The sequence below is a fragment of the Dendropsophus ebraccatus genome, chromosome 14, assembly GCF_027789765.1.
Source record: "Dendropsophus ebraccatus isolate aDenEbr1 chromosome 14, aDenEbr1.pat, whole genome shotgun sequence".
Classification (NCBI taxonomy): Eukaryota; Metazoa; Chordata; class Amphibia; order Anura; family Hylidae; genus Dendropsophus; species Dendropsophus ebraccatus.
Genome location: NC_091467.1, coordinates 55,053,595 through 55,075,784, shown reverse-complemented (window position 1 = coordinate 55,075,784; position 22,190 = coordinate 55,053,595). Strand labels below are relative to the sequence as shown.

General features: G+C 45.5%; 1 protein-coding gene, 1 long non-coding RNA gene, 1 other non-coding gene and 2 pseudogenes across 3 annotated transcripts; 4 read left to right on the top strand and 1 right to left on the bottom strand.

Annotated features, from left to right (window-relative positions):
- Window positions 1-280: 280 nt before the first annotated feature.
- Window positions 281-467, top strand: LOC138773482 (U2 spliceosomal RNA). Its single transcript, XR_011360140.1, has one exon. It is a non-coding gene; the product is annotated as a U2 spliceosomal RNA (small nuclear RNA).
- Window positions 468-1,325: 858 nt separating this feature from the next.
- On the top strand, window positions 1,326-1,458 carry LOC138773132 (U2 spliceosomal RNA; annotated as a pseudogene).
- Window positions 1,459-3,304: 1,846 nt separating this feature from the next.
- On the top strand, window positions 3,305-7,854 carry LOC138772617 (zinc finger CCHC domain-containing protein 3-like). The gene has a single exon (XM_069953138.1). It carries the CDS (start codon window positions 6,783-6,785, stop codon window positions 7,839-7,841), a length of 1,059 nt encoding a protein of 352 aa, XP_069809239.1. The 5' UTR covers window positions 3,305-6,782; the 3' UTR covers window positions 7,842-7,854.
- Window positions 7,855-11,518: 3,664 nt separating this feature from the next.
- On the top strand, window positions 11,519-11,682 carry LOC138773634 (U2 spliceosomal RNA; annotated as a pseudogene).
- Window positions 11,683-16,032: 4,350 nt separating this feature from the next.
- On the bottom strand, window positions 16,033-20,100 carry LOC138772823 (uncharacterized). The gene is made up of 3 exons (XR_011359831.1): window positions 19,963-20,100; window positions 16,581-16,726; window positions 16,033-16,291 (listed from the first exon to the last, which is right to left on the bottom strand). It is a non-coding gene; the product is annotated as an uncharacterized lncRNA (long non-coding RNA).
- Window positions 20,101-22,190: the final 2,090 nt, after the last annotated feature.

Below are 22,190 nucleotides of genomic sequence, written 5' to 3'. Positions count from 1 at the left end.
GGAAGGCGTGGCCTTCAAGTCCTGGGAAGAGTGATTGGCCAAAGTCAACACTAAGATCGAACTGTGGAGCCTCAGACACCTCACTATTGAGGGGAAAACACTGGTCCTGCGTAACAAAGTTCTGCCTATGCTCCAGTACACCACAAAGGCATGTCCCCCTCTTGCTATCGTCTGCAAGGCAATCACCAGGACAGTGTTTCGTTTCATATGGGGCTCCAAAATGGACAGAGTATGTTGTACTGTCACGCTGCGCTGCGTCGCAGTTTAAGTATGTTTGATGATGACTGATTGTAAGTTTTATTCAATCAAAAAAATCAGTTCTTATCAGTTTAATATCTGATACGTCCCCTATCTGGGGACCATATATTAAATGGATTTTTAGAACAGGGAGATGGAAAAAGAGCTTGCTCTGTCCTCTCCAGGCATTGACCTGGTATTGCAGTGCCTCCAGGTTCAGTGCACCCCCTAATGAGTTTGCAAAAAACAGAGGAAAAGAAGGAAGAAAACAAGCCGGCTGCACCTGAAACTACTGTGTTGCAAGAAACATCCCTCCCTTGAGTGTGTTGTGCGCAGGTGGACCGACCCCGAAAAAGTAGCCCGAGTGTGGCTAAGAAAAGTTTGTTTGTCCAAGACTTGCTGGCCTCTGTTGCCATGGCAACCAACTGCCAGACTTGTTTACAACTTGGCCGCCGGGCCAGTGCTGGTGATGTCATTGCGGGACGTGATGTCATCAAGGCTCTGCTGATATACACAGCTGCCAGCAAAACAAGCAGCTCAGTTGCAGCCGGTCAAGCAACCGAGCAGGAAGGTGGAAAGGTAGGTGCTGTTTATCAAACCGTTTCCTTTGTATTTCCTGGTGGCCGATGTATCCTGCTGATGATGCTGTCTACGGCTCTAGCTGGGAAAATTCACCCTCCATGTTCTTTGATAGATTAGATAGATAGATAGATAGATAGGTAGGTAGGTAGGTAGGTAGATACTAATAATTTGCTAGCTAGCTAGCCAGCCACAGAGACAGCCAGCCAGCTACAGAGACAGCCAGCCAAAGAGCTAGCTGCATGAATGTATGCCTGCCAGACAGAGACAGAGACATGTATGTCTGCCATCCATCAGGTGGACGCAGACGCAGTGTGATTGGGGGTGGAGCTATTCAGATTTGAGAGCAGAAAGGAAGACAGAGGCAGTGCTAGGCACTAGGAGATGCAGTGTGAAAGCACGTCCGGTCCGCCATATGAGAGGGTGGAGCGCATAATAGGGTATGGCTTCTACTTAACAAGAAGCACGTGGTGTCCGAGAAGGGGACTTTTCGGCAAACCTTTGTGGCCATCGCTTCTCGGCCTTTTGGCTAAGATCAAGTGTAGTATCTTTGGGTATTGCCTTGGTCTGGTTGAAAGGTGCCTGGGGTACCCTGCTCCTCTGCCTTGGGGGATCGTCTCTCCTTAACGGGGGAGACTTAACCTTCTTGCAGCTATCGGGGAGTGGGCTTAGTCCCCAGGCAACGGGAAGGGATCAGGCGGACGGCTTTTCGCCCTACGGCCTTAGAGTGAAAGCTCTTTGGTTTAAAGCGTTAGCTGAGATGCCATTTTCGTTCGGCTTCGCAGTCGGGGAAACCCAGCTGCGGCAGTCAATCCGCATTGAGGTCGGAGAGGGTCATCGTCGGCAGAAGGACCTGAAATTCCTAGTAGGGAAAATTCTGTTCGGCTACTTCGGCCTCAAACGTGAGGATATCCTATGCCTCAATGACCAGGAGAGCCGCGGTCTGTATACCATCACGTTCGGGACCGCGGCTTGTTGCGATACCATCCATGCAGCCCTGTCTGGTGCGGACCAGACAGTTGATCTCCTTGACGGACTCCGGTTCGTATTCCTCTACGGTGAGGAATGGGTGCGACTCGTGTGCATGTACAGCCCATTTGTCCCTCTGCAGGACATATGCACATTCCTAGGTCGGTACTGTGGCGAAGTCCGATTTTCAAATGACATCTTGAATTCGGCAAGCTTCTGGAATGGGAAAAGGAGGTTCTTCGTCAAGTTCCTCCATGATCCCACTGGAGTTCGTGGACTCCGCTTGCCGCCGGCAAGCTTTGTAATCGGGAAAAACAGAGGTTACCTGTTTTATGACCAGATGCCCCGGTTCTGCAGGAACTGTCTCTCCTATGGCCATACTAGAGAGCAGTGCGAGGAGAGCCGTGTTGTGCATTGCAATAGGTGTGGCGAGCCGGGGCACATGGCTTCGAGATGTCAGGCCGATTATAAATGTAACCTCTGTGGTGGAGTGGGTCATGTGTTCAAAGACTGCCCTCGGAGAGCACAACCTACTCGGGGTGGGCCCAGGCGTGGGCCACTCCATTCGGAGCCGGAGCAGCGCCCCACCTCTAGTAAAGGCGCTGCTGGAAATGCTCCGAAATTGGATTCAACCCAGGCCAAAGGGTTGGGGCTAAGACCCTCCAAAACCCCAATAGGTGGTTCTTCGGAGCCACAATTGGAGGGTAGCCCAATGGGTCCTGGGAAGATAGGGCAGGACTGTTCTAGTTCTGCTCCTTTAACCCTTGACCCTGGACAAGTGGCGGCCCGTCTTAAGGCCAGACGGTTCTCAGTGCCATCTACGGAAAGATGCACTGGGGAAGATTGCGAGGACTCAAAGGGCGCTTCGAGACAAGGCCCTGGAGTCCGTCGGAGCTCAACGGGAAGGCTTGAGATAAGGCGGTTACCAGAGATTATGCCTCCTGTTAAAAGCCGAGTGGTCGAGTCGGAGCCTGACCTAGGCACGTTGTTGGTGCAGGCTGAGACGTCTCGTGGTGCTGAGGGCTGTGGTCCCCCGGAGCCTGAGTTTATCAAACCACACGCCAAAACCCCCTTGGGAAAAGCTCTTAGCACCAGCCACTCGGTAGAGCCAGAGTCCGACGCCTTGGAGAGTCCTACGGAGGACCAAATATGGGAGGCTCGCAAATCAAAAAACCAGAGAAAAAAAGAGAAGAAGGAGAAGAAAGCCCAGCTGAGCTCCAGAAAGGCAGAGACGTTTATCCCAAAGACAACAACAGCCAGACCAGAGCCAAGCGCCATTGATGCAAGGGTGCTCCAAGAGGACGAGAATATGGATACTTCCAGTTCAGCAAAAAGAACGAGAGAGGAAGAGTTAACCAAAGTCCAGCGAAAGGTGGTATGCCGGAGTTCGGACGAGGGTGATTTTAGAGAAGGAATTGGGCCACAACATCTGCTCGGTTTTGTGTTGGGTCAACCCCCCTGCTGGTGGGAGGAGATTTTAACTGTGTAAGGGAGGGAGAGTGTCGGCAGGGAGGGGATGCTAATCGTAAAGACCGTACTTCTTACCTGCTAAAGAATTTTATTGATGATTTTAATTTAAAAGATTGCTGGAAGGATCTCTTACCAAATGACGAAGGTGCAACCTGGTCTAATGGAAGAGTGAGCTCCAGAATCGATTTTATTCTCGTCTCTAATGATTTTACCCCACAGAAAACTCAGCTGGACATAAATGTATTTTCTGACCATAAGCTCCTTTCGGTGGCCCTGGAGCTAGAGGGGGAGAAAAAAGTAAGTAAGGGCCTCTGGAGACTAAACACCACGCTCCTAGAGGACCCAGAAATTGTTAAAAGGTTTGTGCGGACTTACCAGTGCTGGCAGTTGCAAAGGAACCCCAATGATACTATGCTGCACTGGTGGGAGGGCATCAAGCCAAAAATCAAAAATTTCTTTGTTAAAGCAGGTAAGAAGAAAGCTAAAGAGAAAAAACAATGGTTTTTTGTTCTTAATAAGCGTTTGCATGTACTTTTTAAGTTAAAGGAGATTGGTTTTAATATTGAATCTGATATGTTGGTTTTAAAAGTTGAAATCCAGAAATGTATAGATGACAAAGGAAAGCAAGTCATTTTTAATTCCCGGGTTAAATATTTAGAAGAAGATGATAAGTGTTCCCGCTTCTTTTTTAAAAAGGTTAATAATAAGCGTGATGCTATTTTAAACTTAGAGGGGGAAACCACTATAAAGGGAATGTTAGATTCAGCTTTTAAATTCTACCAGCTCCTTTTTAACAAAAAATCTGTTGTGAGTCTTTTTTACAAGATGTTCTTAACTCCCTGAATTTTAAGTTAGATATTTTAGACCAAAAGGTTTTATCCCGTAATCTTACAATGGAGGAACTTTTATCAGTTTTTAAAAGTTTTTCTAACGGGAGGGCTCCGGGGGAAGATGGGTTACCCATAGAATTTTATCTAACTTTTTGGGAGGTTTTAAAAGATGACTTGTTTTTAGTATAAAAAGAGGTTTTTAAGACAGACGAACTGCCCCCTTCCTGGAGAAGGGGGATTGTGTCGCTAATTTTTAAAAGGGGGGAGAAGAAAGATCTTAAAAATTGGCGCCCTATTACACTTTTAAATGTAGATTATAAAGTTTTAGCTAAGTTAATTGCAGTTCGTTTTAAACCCTTTATTAATAAACTAATCCACCCTAGCCAGGTTTGTGGGGTCCCTGGTAGGTCTATTGCTGAATCCCTAAATATTTTAAGAGATGTTATATGGTATTTTAAAGATAGAAACCAGAGTCTTGCTATTTTATCATTAGATTTTGAAAAGGCATTTGATGAGTGTCCCATGAATTTCTTTTTAAAGTTCTTAAAAAAATGTTTGTACCAGATTTTATAATCAGTCGCATTATGGTTTTATACAAAACTTGTTTTAGCCAAATCTCTATTAATGGTTTTTTAACTGAAGGTGTCCCTCTTTTATCAGGAGTCAAGCAGGGGTGCCCACTGTCCCCACTCCTTTTTATTTGTGCTATTGAACCCCTGTTGGCCACCCTGAGAAAGGATAAGATTATTCGGGGTGCTCCAATTCCGGGGGGAAGGGGGAATCAGGTAAAGGTTTTAAGTTATATGGACGATGTGACTATTTTATGTACCGATTCCCGATCGATGAGAAGGGCCTTAAGGGACACTGAATTTTTTTGTGCTGCTTCAGGTTTTAAAGTGAATATTAATAAATGCGACTGTTTTTATATTGGGGGTTGGGATTCCTCCATAACCCCAGGCATCGTGATGCAGCAAGAACAGATAAAAATTTTAGGTATTGTGTTTAATCAAAGAAACTATGGGAACTCTAGTTGGGATTCAGCAATAGCAAAGATAGAAAAGAAGGTCAGTATGTGGAACCTGAGGAACCTCACTATGGAGGGAAAAGTTTTAATCATTAAAATGGTTTTAATTCCCATAATGCTTTATGTTGCTATGGTTTTTCCTCCTTCGGTTTTATATATCAAAAAATTAACACGTATTTGTTTTATGTTTCTGTGGGGTTCCAAAATGGAAAAACTGAAACGTGATTTTATGTACAAATGTAAAGACAATGGTGGAAGAGATGTTCCTAACCTTTTTACCTTTTTTTACATCAAGTATTTTTGCTTTTGTTTTAAAATCTTTAACTCTGATGGTGTTTTTAGTTTCTTTTTAAAGTACGCGGCAGGCATGGTTTTTAAACGTTGGTTCCGTATTCCGCTAAATTCTCCTGTGCTCCTGTGTCCCCCAAAACATTATGCAATCCTGGAGAAAACAGTCAGGCTCCTGGGCCTACAAAATGTGGAGCCTGACATATTGGGGGACCAGAGGAAGGTTACCAGATACTGGAGACAAAACGAAGAAGTGGGGGCAGTGTCCAATTTCTCGCAGGCAAGGTCTAAAAAGGTCTGGAGGAATGTCTTTGGGAAATACTTGGCAAATGTGCATATAGACCTTGCCTGGGCAATCGTCCACCAGTGCCTCCCTACCCGAGAATTCCAACATAGGAGAGGACTGGTGGCGAGAGCCAAATGCCCACGAGAGAGATGCGGTGTCGATGAAACAGTGGTGCATTTATTTTGGAACTGCCCCTATGCACAGGAGATATGGCGGAAGGCAGGCCCCTTGCTGAAGTGGGCCTGCGGTTTGAAGGATTTTAACCATGAATATGTTTTTTACGGTCTTTTTACCTGCCCTACTTTTAAACAACAAATGATCTGCTGGACTATTATTAACTGTTTTAAAAATGCCATCTGGAAGGTTAGGAACATTCTCCTTTTTAAACATGATTGTATTGATGTAAAAGACTGTATTAAAATTGCACTAAGCGAATTGTATGTTTACTATTTAAGAGACAAAAAGAACCTGGGGGTGAAAGAAGCAGCATCCATGTGGTGTCTGGCCCTTTGGAATACATTAACGATGTAATTTTATTCAGTGCATTTTATGTAATGTCTTTTATTCTGCCATTGTCATTTTATCTTGTAAAAATGACCTTCTAATGATTATTTTATACTTTGGATTTTAACAAAAGTTATACATTTTATACATGGTTTCATATTCTGGTTTTATGTTCATGACTTGTTATGAATTATTATCATTTAATAAAGTTATGTTGAAACCTTATCTGTTCTTACTGAACTGCCTTGACTTGACGGCTCAGGTCCTGGGGTACCCCCTGCACTCGGCCTTTGGGCATCGGCGATTTAATTCGTCTTAAGCTCACTGCAGCTATTGGGTGTAGGGCTATTCCCCAGGAACGAGAGTGAACCTTCCTCTCGGCCTGCTGCTCGATTGTCCTGTGCCCGACGCTTTGACCGGAGAACCACTTCGATTCCGCCTGCCGACGAACGATCGACGAAGACGCCCCGGAACCCCGAGAAGGACGACGCTGAACCCCGAAGAAGCCGGCGACGAGGATTTGCATCTCTCCGCCCCCTTCGACGAGGATCTGCATAGCTCCGCCCACCAGGAAAGAGCTCAACCAGGAGAAGCGATGGCCTCTTCAGCACCGGAGATGAAGAAGACCCAGCAGAGGAAGGAAGCGAGGAAGAGCCAGGAGGCCCAGGTCGTGGATGCCTCTTCCTCTGCCGCCCCAGCTCAGCCGACGACCAGCAAGGCTGCGGATCCAGGCGTCCCTACACTGCGGCTCTGGATGCGCACTACGGTGGCCATGCGACTGAAGAAGGTGGATGGTAGAGAGCCGGACATGTCTGAGGATGTGTTCGCTAAGAAGATGGTCCTGGACCAGGGTTTCTCCAAGGCTGAAACCCTCAGCATTTTCTTCTTCACTGGGATCTTCTATGTGACATTTGCCTCCTTCAACACCTGCAGGAGGTACTGGGAGGCGGTAAAGGCAGCGAGGCCCGAATCCCCTTTCTCTCGCTTTGTAAGCAACTGCTTAATCCAAAGGGAGGAGAGGCGGGTGACGGTTTCAATCCTTAACCCGTACATCCCAGGCAAGGACATCGCCACATTCCTCGCAAGGTACTGCACAGTGGTCAAGGAACCCTCCAAGATCCTGAGCAGCCTTGGATTCTGGACTGGCAAGTGGTCGGTGGTCGTGAGGCTCAACAGGGATGAGTCATCGGACGACGGTTTCCAGCACCTGCCTCAGGCTTTCTCTCTGGGTGACGCTCCAGGCTTCATCTATTACCCGGATATGCCGCAGATCTGCAGGAGATGCAGCAAGAAGGGTCATCAGGCGAAGGACTGCAGCGAAGATTCCTGTAGAGTCTGCCGAGTGCCGGGGCATGGGACCAAGGACTGTCCGAAGGCAAAAACCTGCAACCTCTGCGGCCATGCGGACCACAGCTACAGGGCCTGCCCCCAGAGGGAAAAGAGAACGTGGGCATCCGTGGTTGCCAAAGCTCCGTCCAGCCAGCAGCCGGCCGTAGCCCAAGCAGCGCAGAAGCCCAAGGAGAAGGAGAAGAAGAAGAAGGAGGGTAAGAGGACGACGGCCCCTAAAACCTTCCCCCACCCCCGCCCTCCCTACCCCTTCCCCCTCCCCTCCTTCCCCCCCTCCCCCCTCTCCCTCCCCGACCACCCCCACTGAGGAATCCCTCCCCTATCCCATTGCCTCAGTGGGTCCCCTGTCCCCCGCCCCTACCCCCACCCTCCCACCCCACTCCCTCAACCCAGCAGCACTAACCTTTCCTCCCGCTGCTGTGGTTCTCTCCTTGGAGGATTATCCCCCTCTTGTCCCCACAGTGGTTCCCGACAGGAAGAGGAAAGGGAGGGACAGCCCATCGGCTGAGACCTCCAAGAAAAAGATCATCGAGGTCTGCGAAGATGACCTCCCGGAGGAAAGCGACATGGATCAGGTGGTGGAGAATCTGGTCGACGAACCGGAGGCTTTCGACTTCGAGGACGTCCCAGAGAATGCACATCTGAAAGAGGCGCTGGAGGAGTGCATACGGGAATGGGTCGGGCCGGCGGGCACCGAAGAAGAGGATCCACCCGACCGGAGTGGTATCGTATGAGTCTGTGACTAACCCTTTTCTTTTCTCCCCATGGCTAATCTTTCCATCTTTAGCTTAAATGTGCGGAGTATGAGAGATAGGTCTAGATTCCAGACAGTTCTTTCGTTTTTAAATGCTCAGTTGTGCGATGTGTATATGTTGCAGGAATGTGCTCTGTCCTCTTCTAGGTCCTACAACCATCTGGCCAGGCAGTGGTCCCACGGTCCCTCCTACTGGTCCGGCGGGGGCGACTGTAAGTCCGCAGGGGTCGCCATCCTGATCAGGGGAGGCAACTTTACACTTGATTCTGTTCAGGAGCTTGTCTGTGGCAGATTGCTAATTGCAGACGGCTCTTGGGCGGGGGAGCCCGTAAGGCTCATCAATGTGTATGCCTCTCCTGAGAAGGGTGCGCGTCTGGAACTATTCCAGGCCCTGCGGGCCCAGCTCGCAACCACCAGGGCTGTAGTGTTGGGTGGGGACTTCAATTGCCCCATTGAAGCGGACGGACGCAGTTCTGGGACATCTGCCAAGTTGGATGTCACATCCAAACTGCTCATCGAGATGGTGACTGAAGCATCCTTGCAGGACGTTGTTGGGTCCATCGGGAACGGCTCTGTTAATTATACATGGAGCCGCCCCGATGGCTCGCTCCGTTCTCGGATTGACTTTGTGTTTGCCTCTCGAGCAGTCAGGCAGACTAGGCACTCTATGGTTCCCTGCTTCTTCTCTGACCACAGGGCCATTCTGTTTCAAGGGGTTCTGGGCCATGGTTTCCCATCTGGCCCAGGCTCTTGGAAGCTGAATTGTGCTCTGCTGGCTCAGGAGGAGGTTCTGGAGGAGCTTAGAGAGGCCTACATCGTTCCTGTCAGGTATCACTAACGTTGTTGATCCCTCAGGTGCGTCGGCCATGGACGCCCCCTTGACGGTGGGGGAGCTGCTCTCTGCCGCTAAATCCTTTAGGCCTGGCAGGACCCCGGGCAGTGATGGTCTCCCAGCGGAGCTCTATGTAGCGCTGGGGGATCTCATTTGCCCGGATCTGTTGGAGCTGTACGAGGAGATGGTGGTGGAGGGCAGAATGCCTACGTCGTTGAGGGAGGGTATGATCACGATCTTGTATAAGCGGAAGGGGGAGAGATGTGACTTGAAAAATTGGCGTCCCATCTCTCTCTTGAACGTGGACTACAAGATCCTCGCCAAGGTGCTGGCCAACCGGCTGAAGAAGGTCAGGTCGTCCATCTGGACCAGACCTGTGGCATTCCCGGCCGCAGGATCGCAGACAGCCTCGCCCTAGTGAGGGACACGGTCCATTACATCCAAAGCCGCCGTGCACACGCGGCCCTGGTCAGCCTTGATCAGGAGAAGGCTTTCGACCGGGTCTCTCACGAGTTCATGGGCAGGGCACTGCGTAGGTTAGGACTTGGTGATATGTTTTGTCGTTTTGTTAACGTGATGTACTTTGATATTTTCAGCAGGGTACTGGTGAACGGCTGGAAGACTGACCCCTTTCCGGTTCTTTCTGGGGCTAGACAAGGCTGCCCTCTCTCACCTCTCCTTTTTGTTTGTGTTATAGAATCCTTCGCGGAGGCTATACGGCAGAACGGAGAGATCAGAGGGATCACCGTACCCGGACCCGATCGACACGAGGTCAAGTGCTCGCTGTACATGGACGACGTGACCGTCTTCTGCGCTGACCAGTGTTCGGTGACTGCACTCGTCCAGACCTGCGAAAAGTTCGGAAAGGCTTCAGGGGCAAAGGTCAACTGCGGGAAGTCGGAGGCTATGCTCTTCGGGGAGTGGCACCTGGCTTCCTCCGCCCCCTTCCCGTTTACCATCAAACCGGACTTCGTCAAGATCCTTGGAGTCTGGTTCGGAAAGGAAGGCGCGGCCCTCAAGTCCTGGGAAGAGCGATTGGCTAAGGTCAACACGAAGATCGGGCTGTGGAGCCTCAGACACCTCACCATTGAGGACAAAGCACTGGTCCTGAGGAACGAAGTTCTGCCTGTGCTCCAGTACACCGCACAGGCCTGGCCCCCCCATGTCACCGTCTGCAGGGCCATCACCAGGACCGTGTTTTGTTTCATCTGGGGCTCCAAAATGGACAGAGTGAAGCGCTCCGTGATGTACAAGGAACCCCGCAAGGGCGGAAAAGGTGTTCCGGATATCCCTACCTTGCTGCGGGCAGCCTTCGTATGTGACTGTGTGCGGAGGACTCTGCAACAGAAGAATGGCTCTGCGGGCAGGTCCATGTCTCGCCTGTTCCTCCTCCCCCTCTGGAGGGGTCTGAGCTGGGACAAGTGGGACAGCTCCATCCCTTACAACTGGCACACTCCCTGGTTCTACGGGGGTGTCGTCAAGTTTGTGAGGGAACACCAACTGGAGGGACTCAAGCCCGACTTGTGGAAGCCAAAAACTGTCCACAAGCTCATCAGAGCACAGGACTCTATGAAGCTCGTTCCAGGGCTCACTGCGGCCACCGCAGAGACTGTATGGACTAATGTGGCTTCGGCGAAGTTGACCAACGGGCACAAGGACTTGTCTTGGATGGCCATTTAGGGGGGACTGCCTTTGAGGTCATTCATGCATGCCCGCAACCTGTGCAAAACGCGGTACTGCCCCCGGTGCCCCTTCTTGGAGGAAACATCTTTGCACCTCTTTTGGCAGTGTCCGTTTGCTCAGGGCCTGTTGGACGCCCTGGAACTTGAACTCAGTGACTGTGTGCCCAGGAACAGGCTAACGCACTGAGCGGTGCTGTACGGCCTGTTCCCTGGGAATTTCGGCGATGAGGCAACCCGGGAGGCCTGGCGCCTTATGAACTGTTTTAAGGACGCTATATGGCTTTCCAGGAACCGCCTCATTCTGAAGAAGGAGAGGATGTCCTTTCTGGACTGCCGCAGGCTGGTCCACAGCCTGCTCAGAGACTATTCCATCATGGACAGATCGGACCAGGAAGAAGAGGATTGATACCCCTCTCCTTCCCCCTCTCCCCTTGTGTTGTGTTGTCTTTCAATAAAGCTTTGGGCCTGTGATTTCCCCTCCCTACCCCCCTCTTTCCCACCCCCCTTACCCCATCACTTGTCTGTATTGCTTTATTGTTTGTTGTTTTAGGATTGTTAAGGTATGCGGGAATGTTAGTGTAGCGGGTGGTATGATGTATAGCGTAGGGAGCCTGTGCTGTATGTTGTACCATGGTGCTGAGTATGTTTTGTCTTATTTATTGAACTGTGCTGCGTCACAGTTTATGTATGCCTGACGACGACTGATTGTAATAAAGATATTTTCAATCAAAAAAATCTGTTCTTATCAGTTTAATATCTGATACGTCCCCTATCTGGGGACCATATATTAAATGGATTTTTAGAACAGGGAGATGGAAAAAGAGCTTGCTCTGTCCTCTCCAGGCATTGACCTAGTGCTTCCAGGTTCAGTGCACCCCCTAATGAGTTGGCTAAAACAGAAAACAAACAAACAAAAATCCCACTAAACTCGAAACCAGGTTGCAAGAAACACCCCCCACCGAGTGGGGTGCACAGGTGGACCCCAAAATAGAAGCCTGGGCGTTGCTAATTAAATTTTGTTTCGCAGACACTTGGCTGGTTGCCATGGCAACAGAGACCAACAACTCCCAGAGTTGTTTACAGTGGCCCAATGGAAAAGTTCTGATGTTTCACACCACCAATACCACTCGCATCCACCCACAATTTCACCCAAAACTTGTAGGTGCCATTAAACACTCCCAAAATGCCCTTTTGTTTTATGCCTCCTTTCACACTGACATAATAAACGTTAAAAAAAATTCCTGATAATCGTCATCTGTAAAAGGATTATAAACATGCAAAGAAATGGGCTTTTTCATCCAACTGAAACAAAGGAAGAGCTTATATATAATTCTCTATCTATCTATCTATCTATCTATCTATCTATCTGCATTATTGGCATTCGCCTTGAAAAAGTCATAAAAAAGAACTAATTTTTAAATTGAAAATAACTTTATTACAATCACTCCTGCACACCTTAACATAAACAGAAAACAATAAAGCATATCAGACAGTGATGGAGTAAGGGGGGTGAGAAGGAGGGGGTAGGGAGTGGGGGAATCACAGCTTTACTGGAAGACACCACCACCCTGTATGCTTTTATTTGTGTCTTTGTATGTGAATATATGACGGTCTTTGTTTTTAGTACATATCCAATAGCATGGTAACAGCATCTCACTTAGGCGGAAATACGGAAAAAAGAAAACTTTATTCCAGCATGGCACACAGAGCGACGTTTCAACCTTATTGGTCTTTTTCAAGACCAATAAGGCTGAAACGTCGCTCTGTGTGCCATGCTGGAATAAAGTTTTCTTTTTTCCGTATTTCCGCCTAAGTGAGATGCTGTTACCATGCTATTGGATTTGAATTATTTTGTCCCTATAGGACACAGGGACAGGTAACTTTTGCATCTACATCCCGTGTTTGACGCTATACTTAGACCGGAGGGTCTTTGTGGGGAAGTGCTATAGTGTGTATCTTTTTTACATTGTTTTTAGTACATGTCTGATACTATAGTTGTAAGGCCAGATGATCTTCATTTCTGTGTGTGCATGCATCCCAATTCACATTGCACACAATGGAGAGTGAGGCCGGATCCGCACTCTCCATAGTGTGAACTTACATGTCAGTTTTCCGTGCAGCTGGTTGTCCCGGCCAGCGTGTAAACTGTGCATATACGCTTTGGCTGGGATTCCATTCACTCAAATAGAACGTATCTTTTGCATTAACCCTTAGGGGAGACAGCCAGTTTGGGCGTTTATGACACGGCCAAATTTTTCAAATATGACGTGTCACTTAAAGCATCAATAACTTTGGAATGCTTCAACCTAACCTTGTAATTCCAAGATAGTTTTTTTTGTGACATATTCTACTTTATGTTAGTGGTAAATTTGGGTTTATAGCTTTAGAAATTTTTTGTGAAAAAACTCCAAAATGTTGTGAAAAATTAAAAACAATTGCATTTCTCTACGTTTGAAAGTCTCTGTCAATAAGGAAAATAGTAATACTACATAAATTATTTATTAATTCACATCTAGAACATGTCTACTTTGTATTAACGGCATTTGGTGAACATGCTTTTACTTTTTTAGGATGATGAAGGACGTAAATGTTTAGGAGCAATTTTCAATTTTTTCATGAAAATTTCAAACTGAGAAATTCTTTAGGCACCAGTTCAGTCTTGGAGTATATTTTATAGGCCTGTATACCAGAAACCCCCATAATTTACCCCATTTTGAAATCTTCACCCTTTCAAGTATTCAAATTTACAGTCATACAGTTTTTAACCCTTTGGGCATTTCACAGGAATAACTGCAAAGTAAGAGTGAAAAGTTAAAATTAGCATTTTCTTTGCAGAGATTACAATGTAATCCTATGTATTTTTTACCACACCAATTACCGTTACCGATCCACCAATGCAGGCAATTGCGGATGCTGGACCCCCTTTGGGGGACCAGTGGCAGTTACTGTAGACTGTCAGCTATCAGCTGACAGTGTAGTTGCGGCTCCCGGTCACTGTTTGTGTAAACTCGCGGACTCGCTGTGCATGTCTCCGCCCGTGTTATAGACTCTATTCTATGCACGGGCGGATCCAACTGTCCGTCCACAGGCGTATGCCAGGGAGAAGGGGCGAACCTGATCCTTCTCCCGGGGGGACATCCTGGCCACAGCCTTGATACTTTACCCCTAGGTGTCTCATGAGAGTCTAAAGGTGCGTTTACACGTAACGATTATCGTGCGAATTTGCGCGATAACGATCGAATTCGAATGATAATCGTACGTGTAAACGCAGCGAACGATCAAACGACGAACGAGAAATCGTTCATTTTGATCTTTCCACATGTCATCAAATTGTCGTTCGTCATACGCAAAAAATTTGCAGATCGTTCCGTGTGAACAGTCGTTTGCCGATTTAACCAATGTGTGAGATAGGCTTAAGCGATCGCAAAACGATCGCAAAACGATTTTCCGTATGATATATCGTACCGTCTAAACACTGATCGTTCTGGGAAAAAAATTTGTTACTCCGACATCGTTAATTGTACGATCGGGCCAATTATCGCTTCGTGTAAACGCACCTTTAGGCTAAGTGCACACAGACAACACAAAACAAAGTCCTGCCTAAATAAATCTACTGTGCAACCAAACCCATACACACAACCAAAGAAATTGCACAAATAATCTAGAAGTATAATAAATCCTTTATTTCCATATACATCATATATATAATATTAAAAACTCAAAATTTCCATGGGGAAAGACACAGATAACACTAAGGCCAGAGGAGGAGAAAGATCTCAGTGCGTTAAACCAACCGAATGAATATATATATATATATATATATATATATATATGCTAAAGTGCTATAGCGTAATATGTGCCAATTACAACGCTGCCATCTGGTGGTCACTAATAATAAAGGACAGGCAGTGATGTTGAACTAGAACACCCTAACATAGAAGTGGACAGCTAAACCAGTACTATATAATCTATAGAGGAAAACAGGTACGTAATTCCTCAGCTGGCCACCAACTAACAGAGGAGCGCCAAAAGTAAAACGCCATATACAATTGCAGTTCATATGTGACCACACACCAGCGTCCAGGCACCGCACACACACTGAGATCTTACCCCCGTCCGGCCCACAAGCCCGACGCACGTTTCGCTCTCTTCATCAGGAGCTAGTGGACTCAATAACGATCATACATGTATATATACACATGGACAACCTCCATTATACACCCATTAGTTTGGTTGATACTCACAGTGACACAGTGTGGAGAGCCTAGGATGGGAGTGCCAAGATGGCGACTGCAGCCGGAAAAGGAACTATTGATGTCACGGGGACTAATCAGATATAGAGAGAAGAGAGAAGAGAGAAGCACGTGACCGGGTGCATGCAATCAGCACACACACCCCTCCTCTATCCTGCTTGTCTCCCTAACTGATGATGTAAATACTAAATGGTAGGATTATGTACACCTGCTCCTAGCATCACTGGCATGTTATGCGATGACGTCATCACGTACAGCCACGCCACAACGCAATCACATGACCCAGGACCTCCCCCTTCCTCCCGATCATAGGAAATCCTATTAACATGGAGGCATATGGAGTGTAATTCTAAAAACGGCCACACGATGTCACTGTTATACCACCTCACTGCTCATATAGGAAACACCACATATCTACATATCCAATACATATCCATAACTGGATTTTTACATCAACATACTCGTGTGTGAATAAAGTTCAAAATCACATATGTGTATGTGTTAAAAATATGTATATGTGTGTAAGTGTTAAAAAAGTGCACAATGATGGTGTATATAATCAAACTAAAAATAAAATCTAGATATACTATACTGATGTGATAGTGTAATCAAATAAAAATATATATATACTGTGTTATAAAAATGAAAATTGATACATGATTAAATGCCTAAAAAATATATCTAAAAAATATATCCACTCATAAATAAAACCATAGTGATAATTCATGTACTCAAAAGAATAGCTATACCATTCAAATTGATGGTCATAATACGTGATACCTATACAAATATATAAACACCTATAAAAATCCATAACATCATATAATACCTTATGCCTATACAAATACATCATAATATCTCAATACTATATAATTCATAATTCATATATAATTCATAATAAAAAAGTGCGTGAAAAAAGTAAAAAGTGCGCAAGTGCGTGTGGTGACCGAAAAAACAACAAAAACGAAAAACCAAACCAGTGAAGTGCATAAAAATCCTTATGAAATGCATATAAATATATTCATCATTACATCAAAGACCATGTGATGAAATATAACTGCTAAAAAATTCCCTTTAAAACCCCTTAAGGTAGGGTATTCCCTATCCGCAAAAAAGGACTGTCCGAGTTATTTATAATACACCAAGGTGTATGGTATCAATCTCCATCGGAGGTATGTTAGAGACATGGATAAAATCTGTTTCTGATCCCGGCTCCACACTTAAATGGAAATCCACCTAAAAAACAAAACAAAGAATAGTAACACTATGAGCATAGACAATGTATAGTGCATAAAACCGCATGTCATTGGGGTCACATAAATGTGTACATACACATGCATGTGTATAAAAAATCCTAAAAAAACTAAAAAGTATAAAACCAAAGCAAAATTAAAACCACAGAGGGGATAATATCCACTCAGAGATCAGACTCTTAACGTTATACAGACAGTATACTTATAGGGGTCTAGGGTACTACAAAAGTACATGCAGCTTATAGCGTAAAAAACCAACCTATTGTACTTACAAAAAGGAAACAAAGCTGTTGACCTCATTAAGTCCCGCAGGTGTGAGTGTTTAAAGTTTCTCGATCCACATGCATTCCGTTTGGGCCAGCGTCCTCTTCCACTCACCTCCCCGTACATTCGGATAGACTCGGTCAATGCCCCTAACCTTCAGGAGAGAAAAATCGCAATTATGTTTTTGTTTAAAATGGCATGCTAGCGGTTTCAGGAGGAGTGGGCTGTCGTCATGTTGTGCGGACATAATGTCCCGAACATGCTCTCTCACTCTCTTTCTGAACTCCCTACTAGTCATGCCAACATATACTTTACCACATGGACAAGAGGCATGATACACAACGCCTTTAAGGCAGCAATCTATATTATGGTCCAAGAAGGTTTCACTCATCTGAGGTACGATGCGTGGAGTCCCTGGAAGCCTGGCGCAGAGCGAATCAGCCACGGATAGTAGTCCGATAGATGATGGGAGTCGTGGTGTTAGATTGTTAGACACCTTTAATAATATGACGTAAAAACCATACGTTTCGAGGGTGGCCCTCTTCATCAGATTATTACAAACATTCCCTGGGTCAAGAAGTCATTGGATACATTGTTAACACTGCCTATTTCCTCTAAACCTCCTCAAACTAACATAAAACACATGCATAGAAAAGCTAAAATAGAATTGTATCAAAATTACAACAATATAATAAAAATATAATAAACTCTTTAAAAGCATCTTTTTTATTTGTTTATAAGAAGTGGGATCTATTTCATCAACTAATTCTCCCCTGTTTGAGCAGCATCTACCTGTGGTGCAGTGGTAGGTGTTGGGTTTGCTGTGCTCTCAGACCTGGGTTCGAATCCTAGCAGAGAGAGATAGATTTTTAGATAATGCTTAAAATAAAGTTAATGAGATAAATTAAAATGACAATCCAGTGTGACCTTATAGTATCTACCTAAAACATATATGTCTATATATATATATATATTTTTTACATAATGACTTTGCTAAATGTTCACTATAGAGATAAGATATTATAAGATGTGGGAAAGAAAAGTAGCGAGAAAGCAAGTGGACCCTAGGAGGTGAGAATATAAAGGATTACTAGATGTTTGTTCTCAAGGATAGTAGAACTTTTCATATATTCTGCATGTAGGTGTGGCTTCTCTCCTGTGTGAATTCACAAATGCATGGTGAAATGCATGGTTTTTGCTGAAATGAAGGCTTCTTCCAATATTCTTATCACATAGAGATGGTCTAGTATGGAATACAATATTGTGTTTTCTACTAATCTATCATTTCAGTAACTTCGTTAAGGCCATTCGGTTGCAGCGTGTTTAAGCGGTAAATCCAATACATTTCTTTCCTTACCAGATTACTTAATCTGTTGTTCATATATTCTGGTACATGGTCAATCGGGTAGATTTTCAATTGACTAAAATCACACTCATGTTCCTCAAGGAAATGCTTGGATACCCCGTGTTTTAAAAAAACCCTCTTTATATTCAATCTATGACCATTTAGTCTTAAATGTAACGGTTGTGTCGTACGCCCTACATATTGATATGTACAAGGGCATTCGATCACATAAATTACGTGGCCGGAGGTACATGTAAAATGATTTTTAATGGGAAACTTTTTTCCATCTCTGCTGTTGAATTCGGTGATTCCAACTTTTAACGATTGGCAGCATAGACATCTCTTTTTGCCACATTTGTAAATCCCTTTAGGTATGGGGATTGATTCCGATGCTCCTTTAGTATGTTTCCTCAAACGACTGGGGGCCAATAACCCTTTGAGATTCGGTTCTCTCCGATAGATGATCCTGGGCTGTTCAGGTATGCTATCCTTAAGGAAAGGATCTAATTTCAAAATGTGCCAATGTTTTTTTAGAACTTTGCTTAATTTATTATGGTCCGTGGTATAGGTCGTGATAAAGCTTGTAGATGGCCTTATTTTGCCATCCCGCACCATTCTTTTTTCTTCTAGGCAGTCTACCTGGGTGAGAGCAGCGGCTCTTTCTTGAGCATCTTCAATCAGTTTGTTAGGAAAGCCTTTAGACTGGAATCTCTTTGAAATTATAGCCGCTTGCTCCTGATACTTATTGTCAAGGGTGCAGTTCTTTCTTATTCTCCGGAATTGCCCAAACGGAATGTTAACTTTCCACTTCTTGGAGTGACTACTGTTAAAAGGGAGATAGCTGTTCGAATCAACCGGCTTGAAATATGTCGCTGTAAGAAATTGTTGTTGGTCATGATAAATTAATAGATCCAAGAATTCAATTTGTACTTGTGAGTGGTGTGGTACCAATTTTATTCCCCATTCGTTCTTATTTATGTCCTCTACAAATTCCTCAATTTCTTCCTTGTTGCCCCTCCACAGAAGGAACAAATCGTCAATATAACATTTATATAGTTTTTCTGATATAGCGCATGAGTTCTAATGAATTTTTCTTCAAAGATTCCCATAAAAAGGTTCGCATATGCGGGCGCCACTCTGGTCCCCATTGCTGTCCTACATATTTGATGGTACGTTGTCCCATTGTACTCGAAAAAATTGTTTTCCAAAATGTATTGTAAGCAACACATCAGGAAATTCCTTTGTTCTTCAGGTATCTTAGTGTCTCGTTGTAAAAAAGTTTTTGTACATTCTAGTCCTGAGAAGGATCTATGTTTGTAATAATCTGATGAAGAGGGCCACCCTCGAAACGTATGGTTTTTACGTCATATTATTAAGGGTGTCTAACAATCTAACACCACGACTCCCATCATCTATCGGACTACTATCCGTGGCTGATTCACTCTGTGCCAGGCTTCCAGGGACTCCACGCATCGTACCTCAGATGAGTGAAACCTTCTTGGATCTTGTCACCGAATTTACGGACCCTCGGATGGGCAGCGGGCATTAAGTTGGTTCAGCTAAAGCTTCAGGCGGTGTCGGGCTCATAGCGCGACCGCCAAAGGTGAGCAACACCATATCTGAATTAATTGGACACAATATGCCACAGTAATACACTATGTGCGCCGGGCGCTGTTTTCTTCTATTTCCAATCTATATTATGGGTAATCTGATAAGTTTTTATGCCCCTCGCATTGCAAAAAAGATTCTGCCTTTTCAATGTTTGGACAGGCTACACAATGTCCCCAGTTACGGCATCCCCACTTGGGGCCCTTGCTGCCAAATGCTCTCATTGGGGTATTGCCTTGGTAGTAGCTATGGACCAAGGTATCTTTAAGATTCTTATATCTCCTAAAAGTAATTGCCGCCCTTTCTGGTAGGAGTGCTGCCAAAGTAGGATCGCTCCGTAAAATGGGCCAATACCGATTCAACACTTCCCTAACTTCATAGACTCTCGTATGGTAGTCGGTGATCATCCGAGTCATTGAATCCTGTTGTCCCCTTACCTTTGGTCTTGTTTGGAGCAGTTCTTGCCTATTTTGTCTCTTAGCCCGATAGTAAGCACGGTTAATCAGTCTCGTGCTATATCCCCGTTCCAGAAAGCGGGAGCGCAAGTCAGCAGCCTGTTTCTCAAATTCATCATCATCAGAACACAGACGCCGAGCACGAAGAAACTGGCCAACAGGAATGTTCCGTATTAGGTGGCCCGGATGTGAGGAGTTGGCATGTAAGATGGTATTTGCCAAAGTCTTTTTCCGAAAGAGATCCGTGGAGAGATATCCATCATTCTTCACTGCAATGTGAATATCCAAAAAGTCAATGGAGTCCTGGCCTATTTGATATGTTAATTTAATATTGCGATTGTTTCTGTTTAGTGTACCTATGAACGTTTCCAGGTCCCCCACCGATCCCTGCCAGATCATGAGGATGTCGTTGATGTACCGACCCCAAAAATCGACACCCTCAATCCCCGGCACGGGATCGGTGAGAAACGAAGACCTCTCCCGCAGCCCCAGGAACAGGTTGGCATCCGCGCTGAAGAATGAAAGTGTTCCCATAGTGTGTTCCGCCACTTTTGCTCTGTGTGCACGTAGCCTTAATGTTAGTTGACTCTCCTTTCTGCTTGAAAATTTGTCAGTAATCTAAAAAGATTCTTGACTTGAAGTAGTAGAAGCGTGGGTGAGCTTAGTTATGTGGGCAGGCCAGCAGCTGGACAGTGCAGACAGACAGAGCTGTTCCCCCCCCACCAAGCAATGCTGGATAGCGCCATCTCATCCTACATCAGTGATGGCTAACCTTGACACTCCAGCTGTTGCAAAACTACAATTTCCATCATGCCTGAACCACCAAAGATATGGCTTTGGCTTCCCAGGCATGATGGGAGTTGTAGTTTTGCAACAGCTGGAGTGTCAAGGTTAGCCATCACTGTCCTACATGAATACCACAGTAAAACAGACCCCTGGACTGGGCATGGATTGAGAAGAATTAACGCATAGTACCGGGGGTTCGGGGCTGGTGTCCGGCCATACAGTATCACTTTCAAGAGTACCTGTTGCTACAATTGTTGGGGGATTATAAGTCTTAAAGTGAGTCCATATGTTCGCCCATTGTTGAAAATGAAGCAAGCAGTTAGGCCAACAGTTGCCACCTTTTATTGTAGCCAAATGGACATGTTGCGTCTTTAGTTGTGATTCACCCTTGAACTTCCGGCCTAACAACGAACTCCCATGCTGATCAAAAACTGTAGAAAAGATGATTATGCGGCACTCACCATATCTTCATTCATATTATTTTATTTAATTCATAGCAACAAAACAACCTCAAGTGCTGCACAGGTTACATGGCAGGTGCTCCACTAGAGCGACGGCTGTTTCACAGTCATGCGCATCAACAGGCTTAGTGGAAGTCCCACGCTGATCCTCCGGCGACTGGAGTGACATGTACCCATGAAAATGTGTCCAGGGTGCCTTTGTTTAAAGGGAACCTATCGCATCTCTAACACATACAACGCTGTTAGCAGCTTTGTGGCCAATGGGAGAGCAGACCTGTAAGACATACATAAGTGGTTATTAATTATTTGTTTTTGTCCAACTAACGGTTACCCTATCTATTTCAGGTTTTTATGTTTTGAACAGAATGCCTTAAAGTGTAACTATCATTAAAAAAAACCAAAAACTCCTGACATGTTACAGTGACATCTCATCAAATGTGCATCGGTTGACGTCCGGGTGCAGAGACCCCCACGATCATTAGAATGAAAGGGCAAACAAGCTTAGCAGCGCACATTCTGCCCCTTCATCTCCGCTATAATTGCTAATACGAGCAGTCTACGGAATTATAATGGGAGCCTATTGAACTTTCAGCATATGGAATTGCTGTTAGTGTGTAAGGGTACCTTCACACACACCAGATTCGCAGCGGATTTCACCCTGTGAGTTTGCACTGCGAATCCTTTTATTGTGAACTTCAATGGGGTTACATACCTGCAGCGGAATATGCATTGTAACACGGTCCCTTCAACCTGCCCGCGCTCAAAGCATACGTCACCTGCTACGCGACGCAGCTGCATGTGAGGCTTCCGTCTCCCATTGGTCCCGTTCAGCCAATCAGTGACGGGCACTGACCAACAAATAAAAGTATTATAAGCATGGTTATAGAGCAAGCCTTTTTTGATTCTAATGGAGCCGCGCCATAGAGGGGAGGGAATTTCCTCCCACTAGGGGCGGGCCAGCCT